This window comes from Leptonotus elevatus, chromosome 8, assembly GCF_054856555.1.
Source record: "Leptonotus elevatus isolate MCC_2025b chromosome 8, RoL_Lele_1.0, whole genome shotgun sequence".
NCBI classification, from domain to species: domain Eukaryota; kingdom Metazoa; phylum Chordata; class Actinopteri; order Syngnathiformes; family Syngnathidae; genus Leptonotus; species Leptonotus elevatus.
Window position 1 is genome coordinate 10,368,328 of NC_141246.1, and position 12,716 is coordinate 10,381,043.

The window sequence follows — 12,716 nt, forward strand, 5'->3', positions numbered from 1 at the left end:
GTGAGAAAAGCTAACGTGTGGCTCTTCTATTATGCAAGCCGTTACCTGGGAGTCGCCACACACCGAACTGGTGTGGATGAGACGCACACATTTACGCGCCAGCGGGTTCGAGCGAGAAGACGAGAACACCGAAAGCTGCTTTCGAGATCTCCCATTTAAGTGAGTTACATTTGATTTTCTACTTGTCGTGTCTGAAGCACATTTGTTAAGCTTTCCAATCCAGATTGTTTGGAAATGTGTGAATTATGTGATTTGGCTCAATGTGGCAAATAACTACTCTCACAGTAAAAATTGCTGTCAGAATGAGAAGTTTGTTGGAGGGGACGATTATAATAATCGTTTGCTTCTAGGGTTTTAATGTGGAAAATACGATTTATATCTATTCTGCAGGTATGTAAAAATCAGTATATGATATTCCGCAGCTGGAAAAGCTTGTCAGTGCACGAGCATGGAAATGTTGGCTGAAGCCTGTATTAAATAAGGCTAATTCTTGTTCATTCATTATGGTAGGATTTGTAACATTTTACATGTTTGCGTGTGTCTGTATAAGGAAAGTTGTGGCAGAATGCAGTCAGGCAGGACTGGCAAGGTGTTGCACATTTTGATTGAATAAAAAAAAAAAAAGAGCACCAGGAAAACAATGAAAATGACTGTTCATCTAATCTTATGCGTGAAAGAGGAACTGACACATTTTTTTTTACTACTAGATCACTGAAGCCGAACATGGACTAACAAACACTTGTCATATACTATTTGCCAACCGATACCAATTGCTTGAGTGAGGTAACCTCAATGGGCTTTTTTTTTTTCGCCCTGCAAGCTGCCATCATGCTTTACGTTTTGATGACGGCCAAGCTCGCTTGCATCCAAAAAGCATTCGCAAACATCAGAATTACACAAATGTTTATTATGGAGTAATGCACTACGTTCAGTTTACGTTCATAAAATGTTGCTCATTGCACTCCAGCAATGTCGCCCTGTGCCAAAAATCGCCATTGAATGCGTTTTTGTCAACCGTGTCTGCCGTCTTCCTCCAGCCATGAGCACCCACATGCAGCACTACGGCTTGACGCCCCCGGAGCTGAGGCTGGTGCTGCTGGGCAACATCGGATGCGGCAAGACGTCGTCGGCCGACACCATCCTGAGCCAGCTGACGGACTTGTCCACGGCGATGCCTCGGAGCATCCAGCTGCGCAAGGATTTCGCCGAGGGCAGGATGGTGACCCTGGTGGAGGCCCCCAGGTGGTACTGGAACGGAATGGAAATGGATGAGGGTGTCATGAATGAGACGAAGCGAGCTATGACCTTGCTGGCGCCCGGTCCTCATGCGATTCTGCTGCTGGTTCCTGTCAGCCAGTTTACAGAGGTTGGTGCTATGATTACCTCCACCAAGGAGGTTCTCTTGTTTGGGTGCAACCCCATGTGTATTCTTGCATGGATAATCACATACAATTTTTGGACGACATCCACGATGTCCATGATGACATTGCAATTTTTTTTTTAAATCAAATATAAATTTTTCGTTGGCTAATTTCATTCATTTCACAAAATCACATAATACCACATGCTTCGTGATTGTGTGACCCCATCTGCATATGGGAATCAGTACGCTACCAAATGTCAATTGAACTGAAAGGTGAAAATATGAAGTTATAACTTGCCAAATGTGTTCATACTGTTGGGTTACAAGCTTTAATGCCAAACTAGTTTTAAGAATTGAGACTCCACATGTAAGGTAGCAATTGAATCTTAATATGCAAAATATCATTATAAATATTTTGAAACCCCTACAAATTGATCCCTTTTAGGTCTTACTGGATCAGATTGTAATTTGTTGTGCAATATTTTAGTGATGTAAATCTTGGCGCGCTATTTATATTAAATGCATGCAATATTAATAAAAATACACAAATTAAATAATTTATAAATACAGCAATAAATACTTGAATATATCAAATAGACTATTTAAATTTGAGTTCTTACTTAGTTTTATTATTAAAGGTGGATGCGATTTGTTCTTCTCTTTCTTTCTTTAGTTTCTCATTTACTTTTATTTCTTTACCTTGATCACTAATTCAAACATTGTCATATAATTATTTTTGGTCAAAAATGTCAAATTCTTTTTTTTCTGTGACACAGTTTTTGGGAGTGACAACAGTTCAACCAATGTTTCTTTTGCTTCTTCTAGATGGACGGCCAAGTGCCCACACAGCTGCAGAAAGTCTTTGGAAAAGAAGTGCTAGAGCACACCATAGTGCTACTGACCTGTGGCGATTATCTCATCGGAAAAACAGTGGAGGTGAGTAGTGAATATCACATCTAGCTGCATGTACTTGATTTGCTGTATCTCATTAAATTAGAATATTGTGCAAAACCTAAAAAAAGAAAAAAATTGACTTTTACGATTTATAGCTAACAGAAACTCAAAATTCACCATCTCAAGAAATTAGAATTACATATGACACAATCAAAAATATTTTGGCCTACTGAAAAAGTATGTTTGCAAGTGTATGTATGTGATGAATCTTTCTAATATTAGTTTCATTTTTTTAATTGAATTACCAAAATAATTTCAGTTTCCCATGATGTTCTAATTTATTGTGATATGTAAAGGCAGGTAGATGTGATGGATTGATTATGTTAATTATAATATCCCAAATAAAATAATAATATTTTCTGGCAAAGAAACAACTTTCTGCATGTTGCAATGCATAATAATAATAAACGCGTATTCCACAAAGCTAATAATTGTATTGTAGCTTTTCCATGACCTCCAAAATAGGTTAGTTGAGTTCAAAGCCAATCTTACATTTGAAGAGATATTGGACTGGTTTTGATTCAAATGGAATCCTCTTTTGTCTTCTTCTGCAGGAATATCTTCTGAAGGAGAATCCAGGCCTGAGGCAAATGATTGGGCTATGTGGGGGGCGCCACCATGTCATCAATAACCGTCAGCGACGGGACCGAATGCAGGTTCGGGAACTTCTGGAAAAGGTAAGAGGTTGAGTGAGTGAGTGAGTGAGTGAGTGAGTGAGTGAGTGAGTGAGTGAGTGAGTGAGTGAGTGAGTGAGTGAGTGAGTGAGTGAGTGAGTGAGTGAGTGAGTGAGTGAGTGAAAGAGGTACAGAGGTAGAGAGAAAAAAAACGTTTATCATTTTTTTCATTGTGTCAATGTGAATTCCTTTACCTGGCTTGGCAAGTTTTCAGCTGTGATGGTGAAGATTATAAAAAAAAATGCAAATAGTTGAGGGTTCAAAGGGACCAAGATCACAAACATGGACCACATGAGTAGTGTGTGGGCCTGTTTAAAAAAAATAAAAATAAAAAATAAATAAATAAATTGCTCACCAGTGATGACACATTGTGATTTCCTAGCAATGTTGTCGAAAACGTAAACACGTAGAGAATTATTGCATGTTGATACTTACCGGTCGGTATGTTTCCTACCTTGTTAAAACCATTGTTGTAATCTGCATCTTCACGTAGATCAGTAAATATGAATAATAATGACCTATAATTTAAGGTCAATTGAGCAAATTAGTCATTTCCAAAAAGCCCTTCAGTAATACGTAGCCTAACTGAGAGCTACTTCTCTCATTTTCCAAAAAGTCGGTGACCCCTGCTGTACATCATACGTCACTCACCAGTCTCAACCGGTTTTGGTTTCCCTGATGAGGTTTATTATTATGACTGTAAGCTAGAGTGAATGTGACATTTAACCATGTGCTTGTATGTTTCCCTAAATAGAATACTCTTATGTGTTGTCATGTGTAATAGGTGGAGGACATGGTGAGTAAAAGCGGAGTGTTCTCCCCCAAAACAAAAGAAGAGAGGGAGCTGGAGGAACGCGTACAGCAGCGGAAGAGAGAGCTGATTGAAAGTTTCCGAAGGCAAAACGAAGAGAAAAGGGAAGCGCTGGCGTCCGGCTACAGGCCGAACGTCGACACGCTGAGGAGTGTGGAGAGAGTGGAGTCACACAGAGATGTATGGGAGAGGAGGAGAGAAGACGAGGTGGACAACATCAACGGCGTTTGGAGAAACGGAGTTTTTGAGGCGCTTCAGTCCAGTCCGGCAGCTTCAACAACAGGAGGGTGGCAGTCGGGCCGGGATGATGATCAGCACGAGCGGCGATCATTCAGACTGAATGCAGGTAAGGGTGGAATAAATTGGATCTGTTCCTGCTATCAACATTTTAGGCCAAAACAATTCTCAAACCCAAACCAAATTTACTTCATCCAGGGACCCAAACTTTGTGTATCTGTATAAACTGATATAATCAATACCAGCATTGATCACAGCCCGTTCTGCATTGAAATGGCAAATATTGTCCAGGTTGATCTCCGTTAATTAGAAAATGGTTAAAGTTCACTTTTTCCAGTAGTCCACTTCAAAAAGTGAAATTGATACATTTAAACGCATAATATAATTTTCAGAATGCCAATTACTATCTACTTAATTTTTATATTAAAACTTTTTTTGGTCTCTTCTCTGTAGTCAAATTTTTTTGATGGTGGATTTGGGGTTTTCGTTTAAAACTATTACAATCAAAATGATACTAAATAAAAAATCACTATTTGCAGTGAATATACATAATTAACCAAATCCCTTTTATAATTTAACTTGTAAAACTAATGAAAATGTTCATGCTATTTTAATTCATCGAAATGCACGAGTCTATCACTATATCCTTTCTGCCTATTATTTGGTTAAAAAGTCACGAGACTCTATTTTAAAATAGATTGTGATGTCTCAACCACAAAATTTCTGAATATTTCAGAACTTAAATGCACCTTTAATGCTCAACAACAAACTAAAAGAAACCATTTTATTTCTATACTTTACACTGGAACGTATAAAAAATAAAAATAAAACTAAGAGTAGAAGAATGGCGGGAGGCCCTGAGGGGACAGTAAACCTCATGTGCTTTCAACATTCCGATTTGTCTTCCAAGAGTAAGTGGATTATTGTTACTTTAGCTTAGAGCATTGTTCTGAGCAGGCTGGTTAGTGAGAGACCGAGAGATGATGCATTATTTCTGTTTGTCCTCTAGATGGAGCCAGACTATCACAAATGATGGATGAAAGAACCTCACCTAAAGTCGTTTCCACTCGTAAGACACTCATGACCAAACTTAATGTTGACATTGGATAATGAGTTGCTTAATGAACCACGTGTCATCTCTTAGTTCATCACAGAATCAACAGCTTTGAGGATAATTCCCCAGAGGCCTCCCCCACCCCCTCCCCTGAACCTGTCTATCACTCATCCACACCGAACTTTGACCTGTACCCTGCCACGACCCCCGTATCCTCACCATCCTCTCCGGAGTTACGTCTGGTATTGCTCGGACGATCTGGAGCGGGGAAAAGTGCGGCTGGAAACGTCATCCTGGGGCGCGGGGAGTTTGAGTCCAGGCCTGACAGTCTGGTCGCCATCACTCTGGAGTGTGTCAAGAAGAAAGCAGTGGTTGCTGGAAGAAGGGCCAGTATCAATCTTATGCTTTCTTTTATTTTTTTTATTCTGAGCACTGTTAACTTACAGCAACACCAGGCTTCTGTTTACAGTTAACCCACCTCCATCGTGAGTAGGGATATACCCAATTATCAGCGCAGATATTCAGCATTTTGACAAATATCAATATCGGCCATTTTGAAGAATCGTACGGCCGATAATGGATCTATTTTAAAAAATGTATTATTTTAAAAAATGTTTAAATTGATTATAATTATTTAAATTTTCAGATGCTGCTCAACCTGGAAACTTCTTACAATAGCTGTTTTTGTTTGAAATTAAAACTGAGATTAGTAAAAATTTAATACTTTTTGAAATTTTGAAAAAGTCTATATACTATAGAAAACAATAGGGAGCTATTTACTTTAGTTTGTATTTAACTTTTGAAAACATGCAACAGAGATCCCTGAACTTTTTGTTAGATTTGTAAAACAATGTCTATTGACTAAGATTGAGTTTTCAATCTCCAATATTTTATGAATTATAAAAGTTTTAATAAACATATGGTTAAAACATTTTTTTTTAAATTTAAGAGCTGGAGTTTGTATATTTTCAAATTTTGATGCCAATATTTTCCCTTTTAGTGAAAATGATATCAACTCCAAATATCGGTTATCAGCATTAACATATCTAGTTCTAGCTCGAATTGTGAGGGTTACAATAACCATAGGCATGTTTTATAGCATTATTTTTAACTCATTCACTGCCATTGACGGCTATAAACGTCAAAAATTAATTTGAACTATTTCTATTAGTTTACATTTTTCCCACTTTTGTTAACAAGAGTATAAAACCTAGAAAAAAGTTTTTATTGTATTTCATATACCTGACAACCTGTTTTTTAAAATAATCTTTAAAAAAAAGAAGATTATTAAAAATTAGGGCGTCAGGCGATTACATTTTTTAATTGTAATTAATCACCTGACTTCAATAGTTAACTCATAATTAATCACAAATTTTGTATCTGGTCTAAATGTACAATATTTTTTTTCCTAGGTTTTCATACTCTTGTTAACAAAAGTGGGGGGAAAAAAAGTTAAACTAACAGAAATAGTTCAAATGAATTTTTGACGTCTATAGCCGTCAATGGCAGTGAATGAGTAAAAGGTGTTTTAAATGCGCTTCAAAATAATCCAGGAGGGCCGTGAACCAAGAACCCGCGATGGAGAGGGGTTTATTGCACATTTGTTAACTTTCTGCTCTTCTTCTCCCTCCCCATAGGTGGCGGTAGTGGACACCCCAGACTGGTTCCACTCGGAGCGTACCCCAGATGAGGTGCGAGCCCAGATCTCCTCCTGCGTGGCCCTTTCCAGCCCGGGTCCCCACGCCTTCCTCTTATGCGTTCCAACAGACCAGCCGGCCAAGATGGAGATGCAGGCCCTCTGCGCCCTCGAGAATGTCTTTGGCCCGGATGTCGTCGAGAAACACACACTGGTCCTCTTCACGCACGGCGATCTTCTGAAGAAGAGCGGAAGGGCCGGCAGCATCAGCGTAGAGGCGTACATCGCGGGTCGGCGCGATGATTTATTAAAATTAGTGGAGAAATGCGGGGACAGGTTCCACGTGCTGGAGAGAGACAGCCATGGCAGAAATGTGGAGGAACTCCTGGAGAAGGTGGAGCAGATAGCGGCCGAGGCCGGGGGGCAGTGTTATTCCAGCCCCGCTTTCCAAGAGGCCGAGAGCCGAGTGAGGGAGATGCAGGCCGAGATCGTGAGGGAGAGGAGACGGCAGAAGCATGAGGAGGAACGCCTCGGGGAGCAGTTTCGGGGCGAGAGGCGCTCCCTCTACCCTTACATGCAGACCGTGGCCGAGGCCGAAGAGGAAGTGAGAGAGGAAGAGGTTGAGAAAACACGAGCCGAGGCCGAGAGGAGCGTCGGCGCCATGAATATCGACAGCCTCCCGCCTATTACGACGATGGCCAACATGTCTCCTTCAATGTTCCAGTCCATGATGGAGAAAGTGCAGTCCAACGCCAAGATGCTGCCCAAGCTGTTATCCGACAGCTCGGTGTGGATCAGCGACGGAGCCAAGAAGGTGATAGCGAATCCAATGTGGAGCTCGGCGGGGAGCGGAGCGCACAACGTACAGAAGACGGTGAACAACAGTCCCGTGTGGGACAAAGTGGGCGCTCAAGCCGGGCAGGTCTCCAAGATGGTGGGAGACAGACTCCCCAAGGCGGTGGTCGACGGCTCGACCTGGGTCGGCTCCGGAGCCAAGGCGGCGGCGGCGAGTCCCGTGTGGGGGAAAGTGGCAGACGGCTCGATGCGTGTCGGATCCGGGATTGGAACCGGAGCGAAGGCCGTGGCCCAGAGTCCCGTGTGGGGAAAGGTTGGCTCCGGGGCCAAAATAGTGGCTGACGGTTCAGTGCGCCTTGGAGCTGGACTTGGTGCTGGCGCAAAGAAAGTGGCCCAGAGTCCAGTGTGGGGGAAGATGGGCTCCGGGGCCAAAGCGGGGGCCAAAATGGTCAGCGAGAGCTCTGTGTGGCAGAAAATGGTGGCGAATGCCAAAAAGGTGCCGATGGTTGTCATTGTGGGCGCGTTGCTGGGTTTGGCGCTGGGGGTGTTTTTGGCGGGAGCCATCGGCGGAGCCGTGGGGGCCGTCATCGGTTCTGCGGCCACTGAGGTGGTCAGGCGGAAGTTTGCCACGAAAAGTGGACCGGAAAAGGCTGTGAGTAACATTGAACGACGAGTGAACGACACGGTGGATTCGCTGGTCAAACAAAGAGAGAAAGTCATGAAAACGGAATGATCTCGTGTCAAGCGGAGCAAATTATGCCGGCAGCCGGCCGCGGATTTGCTACCTACATTTGGAATTTAGCCAACTTAATCTAATTCTTAACACTGTCATAATTATAGAAACCATAAATACAAGCAGATAATAGTACATAATTGGGAGCCGTTCAAGATCAGTATTTATTGAATAACATGACAAAAACAGAGAATGTAAATAAAAGAATTCACCAAATGCTGATTATTAAACTTATTGTGTACAGATGGCTACAAATGTGTTTAGTGAGTTGGTTGGAACAGTTTTGCACTGACCAGCCAATCAGTTAGAAAAATGCAGTGACCCTGTGTGGTTAAAGCATTGATCTGATAGATTGATATGGCAACAGAGGCTGAAATCTGATTGGACCAAAAACCACAAAAAAAATTAACATCTATGCATGTATTGGGAGCTGTGCATGGAAGAGAAATGATATGAAATAAAATGTATGAAATGACAATTAAGGAAATACCGTATTTTTCAGACTACAGTAAGTAAGTCACACATTTTCGTAGTTTGGCTGCTCCTGCAAATTCCACACTCCTTAATCGTGTTGGCACTGGCAGCGAACGAGTTCTGCTTTGCATTCTAAACGTCCGCTTCGAACTATGAAAACGTTTTTAAATCTTTTCAGTTTAAAATGGCTCACCAAGACTAGAATCCCGCGTCCCATTGTGGCAAAAGCCACAAATCCTGGTCGTTTATTGTGCATTTTGATACCCGTAAATAATAAATCCTTGTTGTGGTATAAAGAAGCTACATGCTAAACTAGCAATACATCACAGGAGTTGCCATGACTGCTGCTGCTGCTTCTTCCATTTCTTCAACATTCTTTTGGCGTTTGGCAAGTACGTTTGTTGTATTACCGCCACCTTCTTTAGCATGAGGAACAATTCCTCTACTGCTCTTTGTCAGTTTTTGTAAAATTAACTTTAGCCAAAACATGCACTCATAATCCTGAGTGATTTATTGTCCGAAAAAAAAATAGTAGTATAGTGGTAGTTATGGTTTTACTAAAATGACATGTTTCAAGCTTTACTCAATTGATGCAATCGATTTGAGTGAAATTTAAATGTGTAATATATTTTGGACTGCTATGGATGATTACAATGGAAATAAAAACATGTAATATTACATTCTTGTTTTTGTCACTATCTCGAACACAAATTGTGATGAAGGAAGAAAAGAAAAAAACTACCGTAATCCTAAAAATAGGGTTGTACCAGGCATTTTGGGGGGGAGTCTTATTTTTGGAGCAGTTGTGGTAAGTAGTTACTTGTATAATATATGCCTATTATTGGTTGACATAAGCAACTTCTATTCATGTATTTCTATTGGTAGTGCCGTTGTAGACTGAATTAATTCACGTTTCTTCACCTCACACGATAGATGTACTGTGCAGTAGGGATGTAACAATATCCAAACATCTTGATACAATAATTTTCACAATATTTTGGGGAAGTTCGTGATATATATATATATAAATATATATATATATATATATATATAAAAAAAAAGGTCACAATATTGTAAAAAAACAAAGCACAATATTGTGCTTTTGTAACAGCAATGCATATACACCACCTACAATCTCTTACTTGCTTACTTACTAATGCACGCACACATTAAGTTCTTCCACATATTGACTCGATTCACAAGCATATTACATTCCCCTTCATTTGACCATTGGCGTCGATTAAGGGACAAAACATCCCTTATTAAAATTTAACTGAAAAAAAAAACTAGCCACCAGAGGGTGCTAGAACGGGACCAACGGAAATCACCCAGAATTTTTTTTAACATGTTCTGCTTTCCATATCACCATATTGCCGTTATCGCTACATCCCTACTGTGCAGTATTATGCTAGAATTGAGCAGCTGAAGCAGATATACAGTATTATTTTAGACCTATCACTACAGTATTAGTCTGATTTAATGTTAGTTGTAAAAGTTCTATAAACACAGTTTGGTCTGCTTATTTGTGTGTACAGGTATGTCTTAATTTTTCTGGAGGTGGAGGGGTGGAGGCGCTGACATTTTATCTCGGAGAGCCAGACTGGCCAGCTTTACCCTGCTTGGCCTCCTGGAGGCAGCACTAGAGGAGGTAAACACACCAACATCACAACACTCAACCACCAGTAAAAGGTGGAGCACACATTTGATTTTTTTTTTTTAATGGGCAAATGGACCAGGTCATTTATGGATAGCGTTAAAAAAAAAAAAAAGTAGTTCACGTTAGGCCTGATATTTATATATTAGTTTAATACAATAATGCATTCATTAATGTATTCTGGATTTTGTTATGATTTAGTGCTACAATAGTTAACCAATAATTTAATGCAGTTAAAGGCTTAGAAATTCCATTTTCTTTCATTTAAATAAGTGTAATCAATTGGCCAATTATTTGATAAACTAAAATGTTTTATTTTTAATTTTATTTAAAAAGTTGTTAACCAATCACATGAAAAAAATCTGATTAAATGTATATTTTTATAACAATATATCTAGAACTTAATTATTTACAATAAACCAAACATCAGTTTATTTATTGAGACAAATTAATTTAAAAATAACCCCCCCCCCCCTCCACCAAAAACAAAAACAAATAAAACACTTTTTAGGACAAAACGTTATTTTATATAGCCAGTATAAATATGTGTATTATATATGTGAAGTATTTATATATTGAAAAGAACAAATGCATTTTAACTACCAGTATAACCAATTTTCAAGGTGAAAAAAATGATTAGAAAATGCTGTGCAACAATTATTACGTGTCTCAGTTGTGTCAATGTTCGCCGTGCCACAGGTTAAAAAACGGCGCGGGCCACACCAAAATGTTAGTCTTTATATTGTCCTCCAAAGGCTACACTAAATGTAACCCTCCAAAAAACTGATTAAAATGTTTACTAATAAATATGAAGTTTTAGTTGTAGAATTGCACAGCGAGCTGGATCAATTGTTCTATTGGGCTGGTGTTTTTTGGGTGGGAGTGAAATATTGTGCAAACTTCCTGTTATGTGGTCCAGAAAGTGGGTGCATGGGGCTTCCCAGAAACACCCTGGGACCGTTTACTGTCCTCCCCACCTCCAAACTCAGTTAACGCCTAAACATATCCGATATGTTACAAGCCACACCCACTAGGAAGCTAATGAACAGCCCTGCCCAATACACTAAATCCCATCTTGAACCACATCCTACATCTTTACACATTACCACACATTTACAGTTGCTGTGGTTACATAAATCCTTGCTGGTTGTCAAACACCACCATGACATGCACACACGTGCGTGTGCGTGTGCACAACAAATCATAAAAAAATAAAAATAAATCTACCCTTGAAAATATCATGGGATTATGATAAAGGTATTTTTCCCATGGCTGCCATTGTCACAACATAATGTCAGCAAATGGCAGCATCCGGCTTTGGGGGTGTCACAGCACATACTTTTTTATTTACCTGCTGTTTATGACTCACATTATTAATCTGTTATCATCACCTTGTAATCTGTCTTTACAAGAATTTAGAAGGAAATTATTCTTACAAAAAGAAGAAAATAAAACATTATTGTGTGAGCCTAGAGCTCAACGTGAGTTCAAAACAACATTGATTAAATCCTACGTCGGGGTTATAATATATAGGATATTTATTTATAATTGGTTTTAATTTCACTTTGAGTTTTAGAATTTTCATTACATTTTAATTAGTTTTCAGAGCGGGTTTGTTCATTTTCAGTATTTTCCCCCCAAATCCTTTCAGTCTTAGTTTTAGTTTTTTTTTTTAAGTCATATATTTAAAATGGATGTATGAATAGAAAGTTTGTACTGTGTTTGTATATGTTTTCATATATGAGCGAAAAAAAGGAGAGCCCTTGACAAAAATGTAGTTTCAGTTATTTATTTTTATTTCGTTTTATTTCATTAATGACCCCCCCCCCCCCCCCAATACAATTTTTTTTTAACTATTATAACCTGCCCCACATCAATGTCAGATGTTCTGGTGGGCTTTTCCAGATTTTTCTTTCAAACAAAAGGGGCATTGACTGGTATTTTGAACTGTTCATAATTATTTCCACCTTGACTAAAGCTGCAGTTCCAGCTGACCAAAAAACGGACACCAAAGCATAATGTTGCTGCCACCGTATTTCACTTTTTTTGTTTTATTTTTACGGTAAACATGTTTTGCAATTATGGACAAAAACATTTACCCTTTTGTTTCAGTGGGTCATCATAACCAGGGTTGGAGAATCCAGGTCCAGAAAGTAAAAAGCCCGCCACTGATTGGCTTTAGCCACAGGCGCTTCTTACTCAACTGGCAGGTAAACAAGCTCATAGAAGCACCTGTGGCTAAAGTCGAACTGTTTCAGGTTTTGTTCTCTTTGGTCCTGCATTCCACAACTCTGGTCAAAACACGGTTTGCCACATCTCACGTGGCTTATT

The 12,716-nt window shown here is 39.6% G+C and overlaps 1 protein-coding gene across 1 annotated transcript; it reads left to right on the forward strand.

Moving 5' to 3' along the window:
* Positions 1-14: 14 nt before the first annotated feature.
* Positions 15-9,409, forward strand: LOC147169695 (uncharacterized). The gene is made up of 8 exons (XM_086081750.1): positions 15-159; positions 1,038-1,366; positions 2,189-2,299; positions 2,872-2,994; positions 3,776-4,148; positions 5,049-5,108; positions 5,184-5,479; positions 6,731-9,409. Exons 2-8 carry the CDS (start codon positions 1,040-1,042, stop codon positions 8,255-8,257), a joined length of 2,817 nt encoding a protein of 938 aa, XP_085937876.1. The 5' UTR covers positions 15-159; positions 1,038-1,039; the 3' UTR covers positions 8,258-9,409.
* Positions 9,410-12,716: the final 3,307 nt, after the last annotated feature.

Bases quoted from the DNA above. Each gene is read 5' to 3' on its own strand.
- LOC147169695 (XM_086081750.1), top strand. From the start codon at position 1,040: ATGAGCACCCACATGCAGCACTACGGCTTGACGCCCCCGGAGCTGAGG. The intron at 2,300-2,871 runs GTGAGTAGTGAA...CTTCTTCTGCAG, and splicing joins TCATCGGAAAAACAGTGGAG to GAATATCTTCTGAAGGAGAA. The intron at 4,149-5,048 runs GTAAGGGTGGAA...TTTGTCCTCTAG, and splicing joins ATCATTCAGACTGAATGCAG to ATGGAGCCAGACTATCACAA.